Source organism: Lepidochelys kempii, chromosome 8 (assembly GCF_965140285.1).
Source record: "Lepidochelys kempii isolate rLepKem1 chromosome 8, rLepKem1.hap1, whole genome shotgun sequence".
NCBI lineage: Eukaryota > Metazoa > Chordata > Testudines > Cheloniidae > Lepidochelys > Lepidochelys kempii.
Genome location: NC_136387.1, coordinates 78,448,449 through 78,473,892, shown reverse-complemented (window position 1 = coordinate 78,473,892; position 25,444 = coordinate 78,448,449). Strand labels below are relative to the sequence as shown.

Here is a 25,444-nt window from a genome sequence, read left to right as displayed (position 1 = left end):
CTGCATGAGTATTTCATGCAACGTGGACACCTGTACTTTGCTTCCTCTCCACTACAGATTTCACATCTGAAAGGAAAAAAAAGCAGGAAAAGAACAGATGCATTTGTACTTAAAAGGCAGGTTTTCTTTACATTTAACCAAGCCTGGGTCATAATTCTGAGAAATGATCACTGAAGCTTGAAGGCAGGGAAAGGAAATATGGATGCCTCAGCAAAGCAAGTAGTTTCCAAACATTTTCATAGGGTGAGCCACAGATCAATACAGGGGGAGATTTTCCTGGAGAGGAAGGGAAGCGAGGAATCAACGCCTGGCTCTTAGGTGCTTAACTCCCATTCAAATGGATGGGCGCTAAATGTCTAAATACATTCGAGGGTCTGGGCCCAAACTGCCACTCAGGGTCAAAGGGGGACACTCATTGGCTGTCGTCCGTTAGCCCGCCTCCGAGGAAGAGGCCAACCAGTGACGGACGAGAGGGCAACGCTCGCTCCGCCCGCGAGAGCTGAGGGCCGGGGCAACGGTGACACCCTCCCGCCGCGTCCCCTCGAGAGGAGAAGACACAGGGCAGCCTCCCCCCGGCCCGAGGGTGAGACCAGCGGCGGCGCTGCGGCTGCCCCCAGGCCTCGGAAAGGGAGGAACGGGACCGTTCGCCCGTCGGGCCTCGGCTCCGCGCTGCTCCTACCTGTGCAGCGCCATCTTCCGCTTGCCGCAGGCCAGCCCCGGGCTCCCCGTCTCCGTGCCGGGCCCCTCAGGGCTTCCCGCCGGCCCGCTCGCCACCCCGGCTCCCTCCTCCTCCATCCGTGTCCCTGCTGCACACGCTCCGCCACGGCCCACGTGGGCCGCGTTCCTTCTGAGTGGCGGCGCTTTGCGGCTGCGCTGCGGGGTGGCGGCGGGTGACCGCCCTCTGGCGGCTGCTTGGGAGAGCGCCGCTGTTTCCATGGCGACCTGGAAACCTCCCCCCTCAGTCCCCACAGCCTGCTCCAGTGGAGGGGGGCGGCTTTGCCCCCTGGTGCCCAAGCCGCTCCCATTGGTGGGCTGGGGCGGGGGCGGGGCCGCGGCCCGTGTCACTGACACATTCCCGCGCAGAGCTGTTTAACCGTTCATAGCCCCGCCCATCCCTGGCTGGGCCCGAGGCTGCACTTGGAGGTTAACAATTCACCTCAATTCACCCGGGGAGGTGGGGCAGGTTGTGCCATTAAGTTTCATGCAGTCCTAAGCCTGGAGCCCAGGGCACTTGCATGGGTCATGGCAGGGTAGAATATGGCTCTGAGTGATCACCTCCCTGAGAGGATACAGAGGTTAATTTCACTGTTGCAGGCCTGGTTTCCTCTGATTGGGAAATATCCCTGGAATACAATGGGCACGCTGGGGATTAAATTGCTTTAGCTTTTTAATTTTTCCTATGACCAGTGAGTTTTTGTTTGTTTGCTTTAAAAATCTGGTCACTGCGTGTGGGCTGTGCTGTTGCACTAATCTAAGCCCTGCTGGCTATTTGGAAAATTCTTAGACCTAATTAAGAGCTGTTACTTTTCTGGCTGGAGTTTGATATTTAGGGATAATGGTCCAAATTCTACACATAGTAAATCCAGAGTAACCCCATTGATTTTAGTGCAGCTAAATGGTTTGACTGATTGCAGCATCAAGCTCAATGACTCTAGGAGAGCATATGTTACACTCTGTCTGTTGGGCCATAGATTCCCGTCTCACTAGTGAGGCCTAAATGGCAAAGGTGGCCACCTAGGCCTTAGAATGTTAATGATCATATGATAAACAGCCTACTTAGTTCACTTGGTCTGGGATTAAATTCCTAAATATCGACTAGTGTATCCCTCCATTTAGGTGGGCAAAGGGGTGGAAACCCACCCTGCTTTATGGCATTCTCCCCCTAAACCTAGAAAACACCCTTTGTATTGATAGGGGTTTACAGGCTAGCAGGCAGCATGCCAGAATGGATTAATGTAGTTCCTATCAGAGCAGGTTTTCTTCAAGTTCCCTGCCACTTACACCAGCATTAATGCACGGGCTATTTGTGCAACTGCAGTGGGAGCAGACTCTCCTCCCATGGTAGAGTAGGTTGATGGTGGTTGTGTAAAGATTTCCAAGTCTGGGTGGAGATCTGCAAGGGTTGGGTTTCATTTGCAACAAATCCCTTGCCTAATAGTTATGCTGATTTCTTTCTCATGTTGATGAGGTGGCATGCACCCCTCACCCAGATACACACTGTTATTTTTTCCCCCTCTCCGATGTGTTTCTCTTCATGAGGTGTCATTTGGTTATAGGTATTATTTAAACCTATTAAATAGGTATTATTTTGGGTCTGATTATTTGTTTCCTACCTTTGCAGAGGTGTAGCTAAGGACAGAATTTGAGGACAATCGGGTTGTGTATGTGTAACTTAAAGCAGCTGTTGGCCTACAAAATCTGTGTGACACACACCAGAAACTAGCCAGCTTGAAAATTCAGGCTGCAGTAGAGCGGACTGTGCAAAACCAGACTTGTTTGGGTTTGCACAGGTGACAGAAACCCTCTTATTTTTTGTAAATGAACAAATGTGATACAAAAATCAGCTAGAGCTCCACAATGCCATTTTCACAGCTACTTTTCAGAGTAGTACTGCACTTTAAATGTTTACCTTTTCTCATATTCTATTTGTTATATTCGGTTACAGATGTTAGATACAGAAAATATCTATTTGGTCGGTCAGTCAGTCACTGCTGACTAGTCAAGAGAGGCAATACTTTACGTAAGCTGGTAAGTTGCTTAGCAAAGCTTAAAACAAAGTAGTGGTTCTGTCTCACTTTTTATATTGTTAGAAATATATTAAAGACATTTTTGGCACAAGACACACTCTTGCTCAATGAAAACTTAAAACTATTACACATTCCTTTGTTTTAATGATGTTTGGGGAGGAGGGGTTCACAAGAGCATGTAGTTGCTTGGCTGGACTGATCCTGTGTTACCTAGAGCAATTTAAAGTATTATAATCAAAAGTAGTAGTGATTTAACCTTCTTATCTGGATTGAATTGTGTAGGATGGGCCACTAAAGTGTCTCATTAGGGTTTCCCACTCTCTCCCCCTCCAATTTTATTGATGTAGAATAACCATTTTAGATCATCAGCTATAAGATTCAGGAATGCATATATATGCTAATATAAAGAATATACACATTTACTTTTAAGTAACTTCTTACTATTTAAAGATGATTGTTTTTAACACAACACTGTCCTTATGAGATACAAGCATTAAAAATGCATTAAACATTAAAAAATTAAGTGAAAATGAGAATAAGGTTGATAAAAGGATAAAAAAGTTAGCATTCTTACAAAAACAAATGGATGTAACATGATCTCAATGGAAAGTCAAACTAAGAACACATTGTTAACTATCATAAGTAACATTGCCTTTAAATGCTGAAATGACAATGAAGAATCTTCTCTGAACCAACTCTTCTTTTCTCTTTTTCCCCTTAATTTATCATTCTATAGCTTGAGTTGCTTCTTTAGATTACTCAAAGAATATGCACACTTTAAAGAAATCCATAATTTGAGGAAAAAATGCTACTTCAGCCCCAGCTTTAGAATTGGAGATTCTACACATTTGTCTTGTATAAGGAAATGTTCTGTCATTTGTGCAATATCCTGTAACACCACAAATATGCATGTGTTTCCCTTCCTAATACAAATATTTACCAAATAAGAGACTCTGTACAGCCTTTTCATGGTTGCTGAAAATGAACAATACAAGGAAAGGGAATCAAAATTATAAAAGATAAACAGTTATTTTTGAAGCACATTTTATTATAGATGAGTAAGCGTGACTTACTGTGGATAAAGATGATTTAAATGAATTGCTGTTTGAACACTCTCCCTCCCCCCAAATATGAGGTATAATTTTGCTCTGTATTACTGTACAAACTCTGCTTTGACAATAGATATAGGCAAGCAGTTTGCAAACCTTTTAAAGTAAATGTTTTGTCTTAATGATAAAAGTGTATTTTGTTCAACAGCTGAGGGTCAAATACTTTTAGACTCAAAATAAAAGTGTGAAACAGTGTCTAGTAATATTGCAAACAAATGGAATTTCTAAGTTACTGAAATAATTATGATTATAACTTAGCCATTCAAAACATATGCTGTATTACATTTTTCAACAAGTTACAAAACATATACACAGTACATCATCTTAGATGCTATTGGGTGTTTAAAATAGTTAACTGCAGTCCAGAAACTAAACCCCAAAACTACTGTATGTAGCTCTTCTACAACAATCTTTACAATGGCTAACAATTAGCTGGCCTGCCTATAAGCACCATATACAATGTGCTGTCTGGTATATCACTTCCACAAGAATAAACAAAAACATTTTAATTAAGAATTTCACATAAATAATGTTTTTACTTGTAATGAAGTATGTGTCCAAACAATTTAAGATAAGTACTTTTACAACAGAAACATATCTTGATGTAACCAGCACATACAGTCTGCAAGAGAAAAAGGGAATCAAATAATCTCTACTAAAGCCACAAGCACCTTGTGTTATAAAGAGCACCAGAAATACAAACAGGAAACACGTAAGAGGTAGTGTACCATCTGTTAAGATGTATGTGTCCAAAAGGACTATAATACAACTTAGTGTTTAAGAAAAGACAACTTATTGTACTGTGGCATAATTCACTCTCATACACAAGCTATTGCACATTTGGGAGCATTAGCCAGTATTGCTCCTTACTACTGTATGTCTCCAGCTTTCCTTAGGATATCTTGTACAGTGCTGTTAAATAGGTTATTCAGAATACTAGAGGTCCTGAAGAATTTTATGTTTAGATATATAGTTCTCAGTTCCAGGGAAATATACAAGAAAGCACCAACCAATATTTAAAAAAATTAAATACTTTAGCAATGTCGTCATAGTCTCTTTTTTAAAATGCCATTTCTCCTTCTTAGGAGGAAGTCTTTTTCTTCCTGAGATTCTTTAAGATATAACCAACAATTTGCTTTAAAATTCTTCCACAGTTTCATAATGATTTAATCTTTAATTCATTTTGGTTTTTAAAAGATGCTTTTTCTGTGCAAAAGTTCCATGGTGTTGTGAGAAACCAGAGTCAGGTCAGGAAGCTTAGAGAAAGCACACTGAACCACTTTCTATGTGTTGCTGTTGTCCTGGTTTGAGATGAGGAAACGTATGCACTTGAACAACCGGAAGGTCAGTAGTGTCCTGAGTGTGAAAAAGGAACTCTGTCTTACGCCAGCTGCCATCTTGTATCTGCAGTTCATGGAATTAGAGAGAGTATTAAATACATATCAAACTATCAATTTCAAAACACAGAGAGAATCTAGAACTCAAGGAACCAGAGAAGCAAATGAGAGATCTATTCTCTTGTCAATGCATGTAACATTTGTGTGATATTTTTTTTTTTTTCAAGGACCATCTCCCAATCCATTGAAGAAAGAACATCTGTCAAAATTCTAACTTGCTATAAAGCTTGATGAGGGCTTGAACTATGAGACTAATACATTTCTATATTGCCTAGGCTTCTGCTTGGAATTAATATGCATTCTTAGGAGTTATGGGGAAATCAGCTCCATTTTTTGTCATGAACTTGTTTGGTTATTTTAATTTTTAGAAAATCTCAATAAAAACTGTTACCTTATAAAAATATAAAATAACAGTATAACGCTGTTTGGGGATGTGGGAGTCTTGATGTTTGCAGTCACTCCTTTCTTGCCCAACCAGTCAAAGCAGCAGGTACAGTGGAGACCGTTGAAAAGTGAAATCCCTGCAGGAAGGGATAAGTGAGATTCTGCAGGAAATCTGTACAGTACATAGTTTCCTGAAGAGAGAGAGAGATATCTCATAGAATCTCACAGAAAAACTACACTTTTCAATAGCCATCACTGCATGTCTTACCTTCTTCCAGAACAAAAACCCAAATCTGATGTACTTCTATAAATATAGGGCCTGATTCTTCACTGCTTTTCACTTTTTGCAGTAATTTATACCAGTGCAAAGAGCTACAGGTCTAAGTGTGTTGAAAATTCTGATCTGGTAACATTTTATACCCACTTAATACAGTTTCCAGTTTGAAAAGCACCTGTCATCATGCCATCTGTCTGAACACAGATCTCCCAGTGAATTTGAAAGAGTTCCACCCCTGGAATGATGACAGGATAAGGCTAAGTCCTTTGTTCTCTTTAGCACAGTATAGAATTGGATATTTTAGGTTCTCTGTAATAAAAATATATTACTACAAGAGTCAGTGGTAAAGGCAACATCTTGCCTGTTAATGGAGTTGATCTAATAATTATTGGAATTTTATTAGATTTTTCAGATTTTTCCAAGTTCAAAAAAATTTATTTTAGCCAATGAAAGTTTGTCCATCATCAGTTGATTACATAAGTAGACGATTGCCCTGTAACTAGTGAAGTTAATGACATTCAGTCATCAAAAGATTAACTTCTAGCCTGTAATGAACTTGCCTTCTTCCAGCAGTTTGGTTTTATTCAGATAACATCATCAGAATATATAGCTCAGCCTAAGCTTTCACCCCATGCCTGGCTGTTCCAGGATTTCCTGAAGAATCTCCATGTACCTACCCTAAGTTGCCTCCGAAGAGAGGGTCCTGTCACCTCTCAGGTTCTGGTAGCATTAACAAGCAGGGTCCACTGAGTCTGATGCTAAGAGCAAAGACAGATTCCCTGCATAACTGCAATTGCTGTTAGCATTTGGATATATCTTGAATTTAATATAAAATGGTCAACATATGGAGAGACTTGCTAAACAATATGAGAAGTGTGCTTCATGTTATGAAAATCTAAATGACTCTTGTAATGATAGAAGGAAAAATAAATGCCCAAAGCTTATATTAGTTATTAATTTAATAACGCCAAAATGTATTTACCATGCATTCGTCTGTAAGCACCTTTGGTTCAAGTAGTGTATTTGCTTCAAACTTTTGACCATTCCAGCCTTTGAAGCTAACAGATGTTTTCTGAGCATCTGCCTCATTTGTTCCCCACACTGGTGTGTTCAGACAGTGAACGGTGATGGTATGGGTTGCTTCTGAGCTCAGTAAATGAAGAAAGTTCATCTGCACTTTTCCAACTCCAAACTCCAACTAGTTTACAAAAATGTGTTGTTAGACATAACAGTTGTATCATGCTCAATGGCCAACAATCAGAAAGATTTTGGCAATATAAATACAGCACTTATAGGGGATATTAACTGTACCAGTTAATTTGGTTGACAAACCAAAATGCATATGTCTCCTGCTTTCTTCAGAAGACTTGTCAGGTGTGTATATATATACACAAGAGTGGAATCCCACAATCATCATAATGAATGAATACAATTGTATACAAGTATATACACTTGTATAACTTACATTTTCAAAGCTTGTTTTAAAATTAATTAATTCTCAGTACACCCCTGAAATGTAGGTAGGTAGATATCCTTATTTTGCAGATAGGAAACTGATTCAAAGAATGGTTAAGTGACTCAAAGGAAGATATGCACAGAAAGAAGAGAGAGTTTGGATCAGAGTTCAGAAGTTCTTTGCTCCCGGTCTTGTTTGCAGTCCATTATATTGCTCTGCCTCTCAACACCTAGATTTTATTAATAACTTGAGATATTACAAGACACAGAGAGAGAGGCGATATACATTGAGCTATATATGGAAAATGTAATTTTTCTTGCTTTATTCTTAATACATATTTGCAAGAAGTAGTGCCTATGCCCCCTAAATCTGGACACACAGGAGACCCTCTGTGCACAGATCTCACCTCTCCTAATTAGAGAGGTGTCAGTTGCCTGTGCTGCACCATCCTCCAGGCATTGTGAAGGACTCTCCCCAGGATTGGAATCTGCCTAGAAGAAAGAGGGCAGGGACTGGGCAGTTAGTAGGTGGTGCATGCTGGGTGAGGACTAAGCCTTGAAAATATAATACATTTCTGTGGTGTCCTCCATAATGGGGAAATGCCCTTGAAGAGGGATACTGGGGGAAGCAATGGTCAGGGGGGGCCCTTGCTTATGTGGATCCTCCAGTGCAGCTGTGCTGATTGGCAGAGAGAGTAGGATGTTCTGGAGATACAGTTGGCATAAAGGACACAGGTGCTCCACATAGACAGCATCCCAGGGGGCTCTATGGAGTATGGGGCAGAACCATGGCTCATTCTATTGGAATGGGAGGGCCCAACCTGAATAACAATGTGGGAGAAACCCAATGAGGGGAAACATTTGGCTTTTTCCTCCCATGGGCAATCTGGCCCACAGCCCTACAGATGTGGTACAGTACAGTTCAGTTAAAGTACATAGGTAAAACTCCACAGAAAATCAAGTCCCCATTCCAAAAGGCATGCAGTCTAAATGTAAATAGATGTTAGGATGCATTTAGTGAAATGAAAAGAAAACCAGTTTGTACTGAATACTTCGGTGACATGTTCAAGAGCAGAGACCCTGATGTCAATTCACATTTTAATGATGACTACAGTGTGCAGTACAGGTATGGGGCATTTAAAATATTATAGACCGATTAAAGAGAGGCCCATAAAGGTAGTCACATAGAGACATATATGAAAAGAAACACATAATCAAATGAAACAGAGGAACACAGATCTAATTTATGGTGAAATAAAGCTGGTTAGCACTGAGAAATCTGACATGCCAGCATATATTGGGTGGGTCAGTGTTCACTTATTCAGAGTTTAAGCACAGAAACATATCCTAATGAGAAGCAATGCATACCTTTGTCACAGATACAGGTGATACACATGTCTGGCCACCAGCAGTGAAGTTGCAGAAAACCTCAATGGCATCAGAAGGACATCCAATATTTGGGTCAATCCAGTATTTTCCTATCAATTTATAATCCCAGATAAAAGGTAAAAAAAGATATAACTGCTGTTAAACAATTTTCTGAATAAAATTTCCATAATTTTTGGCAAATGTTAGAAGTATTATTACTGCAGCTTGACCTCCTATGGCATCCCTTTGGAATTACAAGAAAGATGTCTTAAGTTTTACATTTATATTAACAGTTACACAGTTAGAACTGGTACACTCTTATCCACTCTAGATTCTAGAGCACGTTTCCTTGATGGAACTAATGTTCATTCTATAAATAATACTGACTATTCAGCAGCTAGGAGATGTAAATTAGGCTCTTAACACTAAGTCCTCTTCTCCACATACAGTAGCTAGAGATTTGTTTCAAAATTAATTCTGAGAGGAAATCCTTTTTCTATAGTTAGGGTAATAGACGCTCATCAATTTCTGTGAACAGGAAATTAGTACAAGTGCCAGATCATAAAATAACAAATTGTTTGTTTGCACATAAGGCCTGGAGTGCACAAAATGCTTTTATTTTCCCTATCTTCATTTCACTTTTGCTGATAAGATCACAGGTGACTCTCTCTATAATGTGTATGTGTAATGTGCTTAAAGATGTTGGTTAGTGTTTGCTTTCATACTTGGGATAGAACATTAAGGCCAATTATTTGTTTGTTATCCTGGTGCAACTCCCAATAAAGTCAGTGAGAGAAAGAACAGTGCAAGTGACAAGTCTAAAATAAAGCAGAATTTAGTTCCATGTTTCCTAAGCGGCAGTTAAAGATGGACCAGACTGTGCCCCAGAATCAACAAATGGTGGTTCCTTTGTGCAAATCTCCCCCAGCCTGCATGGAAGACGAGGTCAGTTACTCTTGCAGCATTCTCCCCACCCCCATTCCTAGGACCATATGGTGGGTTCTCCTTGTGGTTGGGATCCATGCAGGAGAGTGCAACAGGAATGGGTGGCTTCCAGTGAGGGCTGAGCACATCCTTTCTTTACCAGTGCTTTAAGTACTGAGATTACGTAGACAAGATAATATAACCTGGGGTTCTATTATCTTTTGTGTGGTGCCCCTTCTGTAACAGAAACCCCTCTTTCAAAAGGCGGTCCTGGGGGCAATTGGACCTCTGATCGTGCAGTTCCACTGGGAATGCACTAGCAAGAACTGAGAAGGCAAGATGAAATGACACCTGGGTTCTAGAGCCTGAGAGAATAGCTCTGGCTTCATGTGGATCCTGGAGGACCCATGGAGTTTGGAGTCTAACCCACAGAGGGCATGGTGAGGGGGCAAACCCCCATGATGGAACAACTTTGTTTAGGAAACCTCATTGAATTTTCCTCTCCCTTAGCCTCTTGCGGCTTTTTACTACATGAGGGATGTTCCTATCCTTTGCTTTTACCATGCTACTATGACACAGACAATGAGATTTTAATCCTCAACTGTTTGGGATTTGGCTACTTAACTCCCTTAGGCTCCTTGGAAGAGTCTTGTTTTACATGAGTTTTCTAAACATGTTTATGCATGTTTAAATCATTACAGTATGTGAAAGCCAATGCATACATTTATGGTGAAAATGAATACTTTTGCTACATACAGACAAACCCTACCACCACAGGTAAGTACAGCTCCATTGCAGGGTAAGGGGTGGAGGGCTAGGTTCCTGCTGTCTGCACACCCTGCACCTTAATGCACAGGGCAGTGTCAGAAATGGGGCAAGGGCTGATGATTCACCAGTTGTTTCCCCTTCCCTCATGTGCAAAGGGGGTGTAGGAGCTATTGTCTGCAGTGGTCTCAGAGTTGTTCCATTGCTGCTCCACAATTTTCAGAAGGGAGATACCTTCCTTCTTGACCTCTGCAGCTATCCACAGTGCACAGTCTGGTTACTCAGGGCCAGGACTTGGCCCACAGAAAATAGTCTACATATAGGAAGAAAATTCTCTCATGATTGGCTAATAACAATCAGGTATAAGTCAGTAAGTTGACTCTGACAAAGACTGACTCTGGACAATTTTACCCATTTAGATGGCATATAGATTCATAGATACCAAGGTCAGAAGGGACCATTATGATCATCTAGTCCAACCTCCTGCACAACGCAGGCCACAGAACCTCACCCACCCACTCCTGCGAAAAACCTCTCACCTATGTCTGAGCTATTGAAGTCCTCAAATCGTGGTTTAAAGACTTCAAGGAGCAGAGAATCCTCCAGCAAGTGACCCGTGCCCCATGCTACAGAGGAAGACAAAAAACCTCCAGGGCCTCTTCCAATCTGCCCTGGAGGAAAATTCCTTCCTGACCCCAGATATGGCGATCAGCTAAACCCTGAGCATATGGGCAAGATTCACCAGCCAAATACCCAGGAAAGAATTTTCTGTATTAGTTTCTGGGTAGGGCCCAGAAGTATCATATCTGATACAGAATGTTCAGAGAATGCTTCAGCAAATTAATCCTTCCTGTTTAAACACTTCAGGGATGTAAAGACTCCAAAAAACATTCCAACAGTATCTGGAATGTATTTTAGAGCGGGTTACTTTGTCAATATGAAACCAGAAATATTTCTGAATACTTTTACATTTCCCATTTATTTAAGCTCAAACACCTTCTGCAGAGCCAATGAAATCCTACAGTTGCTATCTATAAGTCTGGTGAAGGAAGAATACAGAAAAGCTTAAGGAATGTTTAGGGACTTGATAAGTCTGGCTTCTTACATGCTGTTTAGCTCATCAGAGGGCACAACAATAATTCCCCTTAAAATTTACGTAAGGTTACATTTTAAAATAAGTACTTTGTCCCCATTACCTCTAAATACATTTCCTTTTTGCGTATTTGCTTTTATTTTAACAATTGTTACCTCTTAGAAATTCCTGATGCTAATGGAAAGATTTGCAGATATTTATAATGAACACACTCAGACAGTGAAGTATGTGAAATACTTCTATTGATGTCACATTTCAATGACCAGTCAAGATTTATTGATTAATGGTTGCCTCAAATAGAATAGTTGTCAATATATCTGATTATACACATTTTTTATTATAACAATATAGACCTTTACCCACACAAAGTTCGTTGCAGGATCAGATATTTGAGAAATTATTTCTATAACAAAGCTAGATTTAAAAGATGTGAAAATGTTACTAAATATTAGAAAAAATAGATTTTCAGCATGTTTTTTATTTACTCTATATCTGAAGTACTTTAGTGTTAAAATAAAAATATAATTATACATATCTATACAATATGGCCTGCTTTCACCATATTTGAACATAATACAGGACATTCCAAAGCACTGTCTAGTAGCCTGTTATTTACTCTATTCTTATGCTATGTAATGACTGGGCTCAATCCTTTCCCCTTTGAAGATACAATTGGCTTCAGTGGGAGCAGGATCAAATCCATACTGTCAGGAAACTGTGATAATTACAGAACTCAGATTCTGCACATTGAGTCAGATGATGCCAGTGGCTCAGATTCTGCAAATACTTGCATACATGAGTAACTTTATACATGTGAAAAGAAAAGGAGTACTTGTGGCACCTTAGAGACTAACCAATTTATTTGAGCATAAGCTTTCGTGAGCTACAGCTCACTTCATCGGATGCATCGGATATATCGGATGCATAGAGATGGTTAGTCTCTAAGGTGCCACAAGTACTCCTTTTCTTTTTGCGAATACAGACTAACACGGCTGTTACTCTGAAACCTGTCTTTATACATGTGAGTAGTTCAATGGGACAAGTTCATGTGTATAAAATTATTAAAACATGTAAGAGCTTCCAGGAGTGGGCACTTCAGTCAGTCATGTCAATATGCCCGGTTTCGTCAAGCTGCAGTCTGAGGGTGTTGGTATGAGCAGTGAACACTAAATATGCTAACATCAGAAGACATACCTTACATATACAATACATTCATATCAACTTAGTGCAAAATGCATATAGATTTGTGCCAGTTTGAGCAGTGATGGCCATGAGCACTTCTGTAGAAGTTTAAGCAATTTTGAATATGGTGTTAGGAGCCAGTGATCCAGTGTTAGAGCAAATATTTTAAATACCTAAGTACCAATTACCTCCAAAATTTATTTTTGAAAAATAAATCTATAACCTACTGTAAACATGTAAACAATATGAAGATATTGTGATAGGTGCTGCAGAAATACTATGGTAGCTAGATTAAGGCAGGGCTTTTCAAAGGGTCATAAAGGTACTAGATGCTCAACTTCCAATGAAAAAAGAAAAGGAGTACTTGTGGCACCTTAGAGACTAACAAATTTATTTGAGCATAAGCTTTTTGTTGAAGAATTGCCACCAGAAGCAAATACTCACCAGCAACCACACACCACACAACAGAACCACTAACCCAGGAACCTATCCTTGCAACAAAGCCCGTTGCCAACTGTGTCCACATATCTATTCAGGGGACACCATCATAGGGCCTAATCACATCAATCACACTATCAGAGGCTCATTCACCTGCACATCTACCAATGTGATATATACCATCATGTGCCAGCAATGCCCCTCTGCCATGTACATTGGCCAAACGGGACAGTCTCTACGTAAAAGAATAAATGGACACAAATCAGACGTCAAGAATGATAACATTCAAAAACCAGTCGGAGAACACTTCAATTTCTTTGGTCACTTGATTACAGACCTAAAAGTGGCAATTCTTCAACAAAAAAACTTCAAAAACAGACTCCAACGAGAGACTGCTGAATTGGAATTAATTTGCAAACTGGATACAATTAACTTAGGCTTGAATAGAGACTGGGAGTGGACGGGTCATTACACAAAGTAAAACTATTTCACCATATTTATTCCCCCCACCCCCCACTGTTCCTCAGACGTTCTTGTCAACTGCTGGAAATGGCCCACCTTGATTATCACTACAAAAGGTTAAAGCTCTCCTGCTGGTAATAGCTCACCTTACCTGATCACTCTCGTTACAGTGTGTATGGTAACACCCATGGTTTCATGTTCTCTGTATATATAAATCTCCCCACTGTATTTTCCACTGAATTTATCCGATGAAGTGAGCTGTAGCTCACAAAAGCTTATTTGTTCGTCTCTAAGGTGCCACAAGTACTCCTTTTCTTTTTTGCGGATACAGACTAACATGGCTGCTACTCTGAAATCTTCCAGTTTCAGTGTACGCAAACCCATAATGTCGAATGAAAAAGGTAAACTTAGAAGTCTGGGTGTGGGCAGTAAGAAGTCTCTAAGCCTGATTTTCATCAGTCTATATCAATTGACTTCAGCTGAGTTACCCTTGGTTTACACCAGCATGATCAGAGTATCATATCCTCTGTACTGAGAAAATGCAGGTTTGAGATTGTTTTAAAGCTGCTGCCACTCACAAGAAATTCAGCACTGAGTATTGGCAGGTTGGAATAGCCTAGAAGAAGCAGCAGTTATTTTTTCACCATCCACAGAGAGCAGAAGCAGCTTTGGGGATAAAATGACAGGTAAGTCCATTATGGATAGGTGTGTGGTACTCAGTAGTTATATGGAATTAACAAGTTAAAATTAATACAGTTATTAAAATGCCACCCATTACGGTTTTGCTCTAGAAATTAAAAGTTGGAAACAAGATATTCTAAATCCTGATGGTATATATGATTTGATGAAAGTAGACACTTACCATCTGATACTTTACGTTCACAGTTAAGCAAATCCCTGCAGATGCGTGCTGGGTTATCTCGAGTGCCGAGGGGGTTCTTGATACTGTGCAGTAAATTGCTAAGGTAGTGTAGCGTTTTGAATATCTCTGCACTGTGATCTAGTAAATTTACTTCAGTATTCTGGTACCTCTGCCGTTAGCAATAATGTTATCACAAAAATGCCATAGCAGCAGTGCATGCAGTTAAATCAAATGCCCATTGGAGACCACATGCAGAAATGAAAGGTGTTTATGATGCATGCAACCGGCCACATATGAGATAATAGAAATGATTTATTCAAATTAAAAATAATTAGTACATTTTATTAAAATCATTGGAGAAAAGGTGTTACAGTCAGGTTAAAAATTGTTATAAACATTGTTATAATACATGGAAATGGAAATTTGAATACACAAAAAAGAAAAAAAAAAGAAAGAAATTAGTTCATTTTATAAGCGATACCTTACACTGTCAGATTTTGAACAACAGAGTTAATAGTCTTAAGTCCCAATCTAAAGACACATACAAATGTGCTTAACTTTACACATGTGCAGAGTCCCATTGATGCAACGACTCTACTCACATGCATGAAGTTAAGCGTGTGTAAGTGACTGATGGATCAAGGCCTTAATGACAGTCTCATTTGTAGACATCTAGCTGAATGTATACACTTCACATTGTATAATGGATTGATACTTTCCATCCTCTTTAATCATATTTAAACATTAGAAATACTGTGGTTTTTAAAACTTGACTTAAATTGCATACTATATATCCAATTGTGTTTAATCATATTATACATGGGTTAGTTTTTCCTCGCAAAACAGTTTCTAGTTTTTCTCTGTTTTCAATAAAGCCTTTGTGAAGAAGCCATGTTTTGGCCTTAAAAAACCCAACTCTTTATACATTTTCTAATGTATGTGCCAATGTAAATAAAGGAAGATATATTACCTCCATCTGTAGTGCACCATTTGATTCAATCAACGCTTGAATAGCAGCATTGATGTCCATTTGTTTCTGTGTAAACCAAAACCATTGAAGATCAGCAGTAAGATCAACAGAGAATAAAATTAAGGTTGTAAGTTCTTCAAGTATTGCTGCAGAAATATACCAGTTATATCTGATGAAGAATTTGAAAGTCTCTTGATTAAAACATATTGCACATAAATGTGTATGTATCAAAAAGGACAAAAAAGCCCAACTTCCCCAAAACCTCTGAGGCCTTCTAATTGTTTAGCTGAATGCTCCACATCCATTAAATTACAAACTATGAATTTTTACTTTTAAAAAGAAAAAACAAACGGATGAAATGGGATACTCTTATTTTAAAGAATTGTAATTTTAAAAAATAAATTAATTAGTTTATTTTATCAGTTATTTTCCTGGAAAAAAAATACAACAAACAAAACAAAAAATCCCCAGCCCAAACTATTGGCTCCAAACCTGTCTGCCATCCATCTAATCTAATACATCAACAGTTACAAATACTATTTATAGATGGAGAAAAAGGTGATATTTACTCTCCAAACAAGATACACAAAAAACAATTCAGTCTCTAGTCATGCACATACAACATGGGCCAGATTCCCTGGTCCCTTTGCACTACTCTAGTGGTGAAATGTGCTATATCTTGCCAGCTGAGAAGTCCTTTGATGTGATGGAGTCCTTGGCTGGCATCCAACTAGTTCAGCTGCCTCCTATACCACAGGCCACCCTAGCCCTACTGTAGGGGGAATGCCAGAGTGGGAGGGGGTGCAGCATCTGTCATGCCATGACCTGACTCAGGAGGGTGGCCCAGGAAGGGGGCTGCCCAATAGAGCAGAAATAATAGAAAAGGACTAGAACACTAAATCCATCCTCCCAGTAAATGCTGGATTATAATCCCCTAGAAGAAAACGGATACATTTGATGTGTATGCATCTGGTGAATGACATACCACGGAGCATCCTACTTCCCTTCAGAATTTGTATATGCTGAATTCCTACATGTAAGCTTTAAAACTGGACTGAAGTTTACGTAGGCCAAGCGTGTGAGCATGGGCATGTGATTTGCCCTTTTAGGACTCTGCAACATGGTAGCACTACTAGAACAGAAGATGTCAGACAGGAGGTTTAGCATAGCAATTATATCTGAGCTTAGATATTATAGTGATGAGTGCTAAAGAAAACACATTTGAATTTCACTTGAGATGATGGAGGAAGCAATACCCTATGAAGAGGGTCTCAACATTTTCACTTTCAACAATGAGGAAATGAGTTGCAGTGAGCACAATTATGAAACTTACTCTTGCACCAGGTACCCCAGGTGGACCCTAGAAAACAAGAGAAAGCAGTTATTAGGTATTGCAGGCTTCTTTAAATCACACATGCAAGGAGAACCTAGATAAAAATAGCTCTTTATACACTTACCGGTGGACCTGGATGACCCCGTGGTCCCTGAGGGCCCTAGGAGAAAGGAAGATAAAATGCATTAGGGTTAAAAAAAATCCTTCTACTTTTGAATTTTTTTTTTTAAATCAGAAAATGCCATAATGAAGTGTAGTCAGCTGTGATCTGCACAAAGATTTCTTGGTAGAGCTGTAGACCATTTGTCTCCACTTCTGAATGTACTGCATTGTGCATTTTTAAAAACTAAGTGTTGTTCTTATGAAAGGTGCCAGTGACAGTGCTGGATATAAAAACAACCCTCTGTTTTTCTGATCACACTTGATATTAAGAGTACATTTATAAATAGTGTGCAGAGGGTTAATAAATATTTAATAGATCTTATAAGCATGTCACACATGAGTAGTGTGTGTTATGGATAGCTATAAGCACATTAGCACAAAGTGTTATAGATGGTTATAAAGAGTTTCTTGACTTACTGAACTCTAATAGTTGATCAACCTTTTACTAAATGATATATTAATAAATTATTAGCCCTTAATAAACTATTTATAAAAGTACACTTAATACAAAGTATGACATTTGATTCAGGACATGGAACACTTACATCATGGGCCCTGACATTGCAAACTTCTCTCCTTCTAATGCAAGCAACATGTCACCACCATTGCTGACCATAGAGGAACTTCATTTAAGGGTGGAATTAAGCAGCAAGAAGGGAGGAGGAACCAATTACAGTCACAGGGGCCTTGCAGGGCATAATGTGTACAACACACACAAAAGGTTAACACAAGTAGAAAAGGAAAGAGAAAAGTCTACACCTCGGGTGTAGACCCCATAAAAATCACATCCCTAATCAACACTGTTATACCAGCAAAAGTTTCTAGTGTAGACCTGGCCAAAACCCTCATCCTAGTGGTAAACCATTTCATCTGTTTCTTTCAGTTCTCTAACCAATACACCAACAAGTAGTATGTCATCCAAGAGACTTCAAAAGAAACATCTGCATAAGCATCACTGTGCAGAACAACTGTGAGCATGATCCTCCATCTCAAACACTTACATCATGCCAACCAAGTCAATGGGAGTTTGGGATGTTTAGAGCATGCAGGGTTGTGTCCCATGCTAGTTCACATACATTTAAATGGGAGGATGCCAGATAAGATCATATAAAAGAGACACATTTGGGTAACCGAGACTTTTCAGATCTATCGATCTCTAGAAGCACATTGGTCACACTCTTTAGCCCATATGATGTAAAATTCATGGGACAGAACACATGGTAGCTATGTGAGAGCGCATTTTGATTTCCAATGGGAGCTGTTACGATCACCTTGATTCAATCTCCATAGCCCAAATCTGTATTTTGTGAGTGCTGCTGTTCTATAAACAGCTGTATAGTAATTATGGAGAGGAGTTAAAACTGAGGACATTTCTTTATGTTTAAGTTTAGCCTTTGCTGATTTTTACTGTGAAGGCATTAAGGGTTGAATCAGTTTGGATATTTAATTTTGTCAGCTTTTCAACCATCACCTACTGTCACTGGATCCTACTTACCTGGTTTCACCCAGTGTATGCATATTCAAGACTATAAGCCACCACCTCTATCTCGCAGACCAACATCTACTGTAGTTTTACCGAGGCACCATTGATTAGTGGTTAATGTAGGGGAACAGTAATATAACCTAAAACTTCTGATTCCTAACTGTGCCACTAACTCTGTGTGATTTTGGCAAGTCACATAACCTCACTCTGCCTCACTTAATCCATCTACAGCTTATAATACTTACTGACCTTTAAATAATTGTTATTATAATATTGATGAGAAATGATGTTAGCAAAATCTTCCTATGACTACTTTGGGTCAGATTCTCAGCTGGTGTAAGTCAAGTGAGTTCAACAGTGCTATGCCAGTTTATGCCAGCTGAAAATTTTGCATTTAATTAACCAGATCAGTAGCACATTTGTTGTCAATATGTCTCAAGGATCCTTCAAACCAATGTGTGTATATTGCGGTATTCTTTGATCATGCTTAGTGAAGTGCATTTGATATCCTTATTGGTAGAAAAAGAAAGGGAAAGGGTGAAAAGAAACAAAAAGAATGATTTCCACAGTGTAAGGAGATATTTGTGTATCTTGGTTCAGGACTAGGTTACACAATGGCCAAGTTACATCAAGATGTGAAGGCTTCAATGATCTATACTGCTCCTATGTAAACACTTATTTCTGGTGAATAGATGTCTTTGTTCTGTGTACAGTGATTCAAAACTTTCACTGGATTTCTCTTATAGCTGAACGAGTCTATATTTTTGGTGTATGCACCACAACTGTATGTCTGTGGAACTATTTTAAGACACTTGAGATTTATAGAGAGGGATTTTATTGACAGTTGTATTGTTCTGATGAATTTAAACTGTTCTAAAAGGAGGTGATGTGACTCAGTCTGCCTTGATCCACTATCTCCTGACCTTGCTAATCAAATCCCATATGAAAAGGTAAATTGGCAGTCAACTGCTACCTGGGGAAAACCCCCTTGGGCATATTACATTTCTTAAACGTTTTAAAACTTCAAGGATCTACATCAATTACTTTTACAAGTCTTTTAAACATAACAAAATTTCAAATAGTATGTTGGAAATTCTGTAGAAACATTATAAATGCTCCTTTCTGCCACAGAGCTGCAGTAGAAGGTTAAATTGCACATTTTATGAATTAAGTTAATAGCAGAATATTCCCCTGGAATGTACAGGATTAGCTTTATGAATCTACTTAATGCTAATGTGATCAAAGGATAAGTAAAGGAGTGAGAAAAGTATAATTCCAGTTCCTTAATACCAAAACCAAAGAATAAAATGAATTATTTTTAGTGTGTTCTTTAATCCTTTCAAGCCCTTAATTTGACAGCTAGCACAAAAGGTCAAAGGCCCAAACTCCATTCTTTTCTCTTTGGTACTTCAAAATTCTGATCCTACAAACATTTATGCGTGTGCTTAACTTTAAGCATGAGCAATCAGGGACTTCAATAGCGCTACTTACATGTTTACAGTTAAGTATGTACATAAGTGTTCGCAGGATCAGGACCGTAAACCCAGTTGGCCTGATTTTCAGAGGCACTGAGCACTCATAACTCCTGTTTGATTTAAAGAGAGTTGTGGGTGCCCAGCCTCTATGAAAATCAGGACACATGGTGTTGATCATTGTCTTACACAACCTTTATACCAGTGTAACAATGCTGACTGGAGTGGAATTCTTCCTGAGTTACACTGGCGTAAGTGAGAAGAATCACCCTTTACATGTTTTTATGTCCCATTTTATTGAAGACAATATGATGATAGGAAGGGCTAATAATGTGATCCTTGGATGCATAAATGGGAATCTCAAGTAGGAGCAGAGAGGTTATATTACCTCTGTGTTTGGCCTGATGAGACTGCTGCTGTGTCCAGTTCTGGTGCCAACAATTCAGGAAAGATGTTCATGCCTTGATAGACTCAAGGAGTTTAATCTATTTAGCTTAACAAAGAGAAGGTCATGGGGTGACTTGATTACAGTCTATTAGTACCTACATGGAGAAAAATATTTACTAATGGGCTCTTCAGTCGAGCAGACAAAGGTATATTTAACAAGATCCAATGGCTGGCAGTTGAAGCTAGATAAATTCAGACTGGAAATAGATTGTAAATTTTTAACAGTGAGGAGAAAGTAAATAAGGAAGTGTTATTTACTCCTTCTCATGACATAAGAACTAGGATGAAATGAAATGAAATCAAATGAAATAGGCAGCAGGTTTAAAACAAACAAAAGGAAGTATTTCTTCACACAATGCACAGTCAACCTGTGGAACGCTTTGCCAGAGGATGTTGTGAAGGCCAAGACTGTAACAGGGTTCAAAAAAGAACTAGATAAATTCATGGAGGATAGGTCCATCAATGGCTATTAGCCAGGATGGGCAGGGATGGTGTCCCTAGCCTCTGTTTGCCAGAAGCTGGGAATGGGCAACAGGGGATGGATCACTCGATGCTTACCTGTTCTGTTCGTTCCCTCTGGGGCACCTGGCATTGGCTACTGTCAGAAGACAGGATATTGGGCTAGATGGACCTATGGTCTGACCCAGTAGGGCCGTTCTTATGTTAATTAACCATTGGAACAATTAACAAGGGTTGTGATGGATTCTCCATCACTGACAATTTTAAAATCAAGATTGAATATTTTTTAAAAAGACAAGTTCTAGTTCAAAAGGAGTTATTTTGGGAGAGTTCTATGGTCTGTGTTATCCAGAAGGTCAGACTAAATGATCACAACAGTCATGGCCTCGGAATCCATGACTTTATGACAGGTATACATCATCAGCTGAAGAAAATAATGCAGAATACTCAGTATCTTCCCATTCAGCACAGGCAGTGCTGCTTGACTGAAATTAGGAATATTCTGAGGGGTGTTTTTGACCTTTAAGCAGATGTTTGGTGGGAAAATGAAACTCAGTTGTGAATGTTTGCAAGGGGTAAGAATCCCTTCATTTGACAAGAAAATGTCTGCTGCAAATACAAGAGTAGGGTTCAGTCCAGCAAAGTGTATCTGCAACTTCAAGCCAGGGTCCCTATTTAGATACAAGTTGGCCTGCTGTTGAAGGCTAAAAAGCAAAAAATTATGAGCCAAATCCTCAGCTGCTGTAGATGGATATAGTTCTATTGACGCTGATGGAGCTTCACCAGCTTATATTAGCTGAAGACCTGGCCCAGCATATGAAACCAGTTTCTGAGTTAGCTGGGGAAAGGAGAAAATAGTTAGGGCAGGTTGTGACTTTGCACTCAATATGATTTTATAAAAATATGCTAATAAGTGTGAATATAATGTAACTGGAATATGCTTCATGCAAAAGGTCTCTTGTAAGGTATTATTACAAAGCTTATAATCTACTGAGTGTGGTCATCCTATTTGTATAAATGTATCTCTCTTGTATCTGAAACTAGAAATATGAAATATAACTCTGAGGTCCTATTGTAGTTATGCAAAGTGTGGGCCATTAATGGTGGTTTGGAATCTTAATGGCTCCCATTAACCAGGACAATTGACTGTAGATGGCTCTGTTTTACTTTAAGTCTTCCTGTATACCTGTGGGCTGGCAAGGGGGTAATGAAGTCTTGCGTTGACATGTGATCATGTCATCTGAACTGGAATCCATCTTTAACCTGGTACTTTTCCATTGAGAAGGAGGGGTGGGAACCCAGAGGGACAAAGGATTCCCGCCTTATGCAAAAGATAAATAAGTGGGTGGAACAGAACAAAGTAGGGGGCAATCATGAGAAATCCCCTAGCTACCACCTGAGCTGGAACAAGGGCTGTACCAGGGGAAAGGACTGTGCCCAGACTAGGAAGGCGTCCAGTCTGTGATAGAAGCTTATTGAAACATCTGAGGGTGAGGTTTTATCTGTATTCAGTTTTCTTGGGCCATGTCTACACTACCCACTGGATCGGTGGGTAGTGATCGATCTATCGGGGATCGATTTATCACATCTAGTGTAGATGCAATAAATCAATCCCTGATCGCTCTGCCGTCGACTCCGGAACTCCACCATGGCGAGAGGCGGAAGCGGAGTTGACGGGGGAGCGGCGGCCATTGATTCCGTGCTGCAAGGACGCGAAGTAAGTGATTCTAAGTCAATCTAAGATACATCAACTTCAGCTACGCTATTCTCTACGCTATTCAGCAGAGGATGTGGAAAAAGCTAATGTACTCAATGCTTTTTTTACCTCTGTCTTCAAGAACAAGGTCAGCTTCCAGACTACTGCACTGGGCAGCACAGTATGGGGAGGAGGTGACCAGCCCTCTGTGGAGAAAGAAGTGGTTCAGGACTATTTAGAAAAGCCGGACGAGCACAAATCATGGGGCCGGATACACTGCATCCGAGGGTGCTAAAGGAGTTGGCAGATGTGACTTCAGAGCCATTGGCCATTATCTTTGAAAACTCAAAGATGGCAATTGGGGGAGGTCCCGGACGACTGGAAAAAGGCTAATGTAGTGCCCATCTTTAAAAAAAGGGAAGAAGGAGGATCCGGGGAACGACAGCCCAGTCAGCCTCAATCAGTCCCTGGAAAAATCATGGAGCAGATCCTCAAGGAATTAATTCTGAAGCACTTCGAGGAGAGGAAAGTGATCAGGAACAGTCAGCATTGATTCACCAAGGGCAAGTCATGCCTGACTAACCTAATTGCCTTCTATGACGAGATAACTGGCTCTGTGGATGAGGGAAAGCAGCGGACGTGTTATTCCTTGACTTTAGCAAAGCTTTTGATATGGTCTCCCACAGTATTCTTGCCAGCAAGTTAAAGAAGTATGGGCTAGATGAATGGACTATAGGGTGGATAGAAAGCTGGCTAGATCATCGGGCTCAGTGAGTAGTGATCAATGGCTCCATGTCTCATTGGCAGCTGGTATCAAGCAGAATGCCCCAAGGGTTGGTCCTGGGGCCGGTTTTGTTCAATATCTTCATAAATGATCTGGAGGATGGTGTGGACTGCACACTCATCAAGTTTGCAGATGACACTGAACTGGGAGGAGTGGTAGATACACTGGAGGGTAGGTATAGGATACAGAGGGCCCTAGACAAATTAGAGGACTGGGCCAAAAGAAATCTGATGAGGTTCAACAAGGACAAGTGCAGAGTCCTGCACTTAGGACTAAAGAATCCCATGCACTGCTACAGACTAGGGACCGAGTGGCTAGGCAGCAGTTCTGCAGAAAAGGACCTAGGGGTTACAGTGGATGAGAAGCTGGATATGAGTCAACAGTGTGCCCTTGTTGCCAAGAAGGCTAACGGCATTATAAGCTGTTTAACTAGGAGCATTGCCAGCAGATCGAGGGACGTGAGCATTCCCCTCTATTTGACATTGGTGAGGCCTCATCTGGAGTACTGTGTCCAGTTTTGGGCCCCACACTACAAGAAGGATGTGGAAAAATTGGAAAGAGTCCAGCGGAGGGCAACAAAAATGATTAGGGGGTTGGAGCACATGATTTATGAGGAGAGGCTGAGGGGACTGGGATAGTTTAGTCTGTGGAAGAGAAGAATGAGGGGGGATTTGATAGCTGCTTTCAACTACCTGAAAGGGGGTTCCAAAGAGGATGGATCTAGACTGTTCTCAGTGGTACCAGATGACAGAACAAGAAGCAATGGTCTCAAGTTGTAGTGGGGGAGGTTTAGGTTGGATATTAGGAAAGACTTTTTCACTGGGAGGGTGGTGAAGCATTGGAATGGGTTACCTAGGGAGGTGGTAGAATCTCCTTCCTTTTAAGGTCAGGCTTGACAAAGCCCTGGCTGGGATGATTTAGCTGGGGATTGGTCCTGCTTTAAGCAGGGGGTTGGACTAGATGACCTCCTGAGGTCCCTTCCAACCCTGATATTCTATGATTGTGCTCACAAAGTTGTAGACGGTATTAGCTCCAGTAGTGAATATTAGAGAGCAAGTCCATAAAAGGTGGTATAATATGCTAATTTATTGTTACTGTGAATAACTAACAATGCCAAAGAGGTGAGACACCTTTGTTCATACTGCCTCTTACACATGAAACCCTCTCCTCGTGTCTGCTAACACCCTCTCCTCATTTAAATCCCTACTGCAAATTCAATTCTTCTGCAATGCCTGCAACAAGGGAGCCATTAACACCACCTGAAATATTTTTTATAAAAGGAAAACAAAACAAAATGTATAGAACCACCAAGATGTGCATATATACAAACTGAAGATTCAAGTGACTGTATTGCTATAGCCTTCACCCTCCATCTCCCCATTGCCTCCCCGCTGTTTCTAACCACCACTCATTATATCACATCTAACATTTACACTGGCAGATCCTTGAGATGCGGACAGTCTTTTATTAAGAGCTATACTTTCTGGGTGCTATAAAATGTTGAGAGCCATCCATTTTATAGTTCAAACTAGGAAAAACACAGGATGTTACTGTGAGTTTGTAATGCTTTACATTTATTTAAACCTCTGAGAACTTAAAAAAATCCACTGTCAACCACGTAAATTATGAGGGAGGGCGGGGTGAAATTATATGAAGTTCCATACAGATTACTTCTGTCTGTTAAAAAACTAATGGGCCTGATTCCCCTCTGCTTTTCCTCTTGTGGAGCCATTTATATCTGTGCAAAGTGAATGGACAGTAGGTATTAGAAACACTTCCATCAGCATGAGTGAAAAATTAAGATTTGGTAGCATTTTACATCAGTGAGCCATTAGAAAATCAGGTCTGTTTATTGTCCCCAAAGAATGTCTCTGTGAGTCCTAGCCAATGTTGGGTCAAGAGAAATAGAAATGACTTCTGTCATTATTTTGGAATTCTAAGAATCTACTGAGGGGTATCTGGATCTGGGAGAAATCAAACCCACAACTTCTGGAATGAATGACAACTTGTTCATGTCCCTCAGGTTTATCTCACACTTGCCTTTACACTAATACCACTGCACACACTTATACCTTCTGAAAAGAGAGTCTCACGAGAGTACATAAAAAGGGAATTGAGTGTCAAATGTGAGTACAGGTAATAGAAACCAGTGTTTCTTGACAAATAAGCATTTGC

General features: G+C 40.1%; 2 protein-coding genes and 1 long non-coding RNA gene across 7 annotated transcripts in view; 1 reads left to right on the top strand and 2 right to left on the bottom strand.

Annotated features, from left to right (window-relative positions):
• The window catches only part of ZNHIT6 (zinc finger HIT-type containing 6), a 60,819-nt gene extending 59,868 nt beyond the window's left edge, over positions 1 to 951 (bottom strand). The window contains exons 1-2 of the mRNA XM_073357182.2: positions 680 to 951; positions 1 to 66 (exon numbers count right to left, since the gene is read on the bottom strand). Coding sequence (XP_073213283.2) covers positions 1 to 66; positions 680 to 936 — 323 coding nt within the window. The 5' untranslated portion in view covers positions 937 to 951. The remainder of the gene's footprint in view (positions 67 to 679) is intronic.
• On the top strand, positions 410 to 4,335 carry LOC140916111 (uncharacterized). Its single transcript, XR_012160424.1, has 3 exons — positions 410 to 583; positions 2,666 to 2,748; positions 3,484 to 4,335. It is a non-coding gene; the product is annotated as an uncharacterized LOC140916111 (long non-coding RNA).
• COL24A1 (collagen type XXIV alpha 1 chain) overlaps positions 3,340 to 25,444 on the bottom strand; it is a 241,385-nt gene continuing 219,280 nt past the window's right edge. For 2 of the 5 annotated variants that reach the window (XM_073357173.2, XM_073357174.2), the window contains 7 exons: positions 16,891 to 16,926; positions 16,767 to 16,793; positions 15,434 to 15,499; positions 14,464 to 14,632; positions 8,738 to 8,847; positions 6,897 to 7,112; positions 3,340 to 5,260 (listed from right to left, as the gene is read on the bottom strand). In XM_073357173.2, the coding sequence (XP_073213274.2) occupies positions 5,114 to 5,260; positions 6,897 to 7,112; positions 8,738 to 8,847; positions 14,464 to 14,632; positions 15,434 to 15,499; positions 16,767 to 16,793; positions 16,891 to 16,926 (771 nt within the window). In that variant the 3' untranslated portion in view covers positions 3,340 to 5,113. Of the gene's footprint in view, positions 5,261 to 5,644; positions 5,775 to 6,896; positions 7,113 to 8,737; positions 8,848 to 14,463; positions 14,633 to 15,433; positions 15,500 to 16,766; positions 16,794 to 16,890; positions 16,927 to 25,444 lie in introns of those variants that run through there. The other 3 variants (XR_012160422.2, XM_073357181.2, XR_012160423.2) reach the window with 3 other exon arrangements.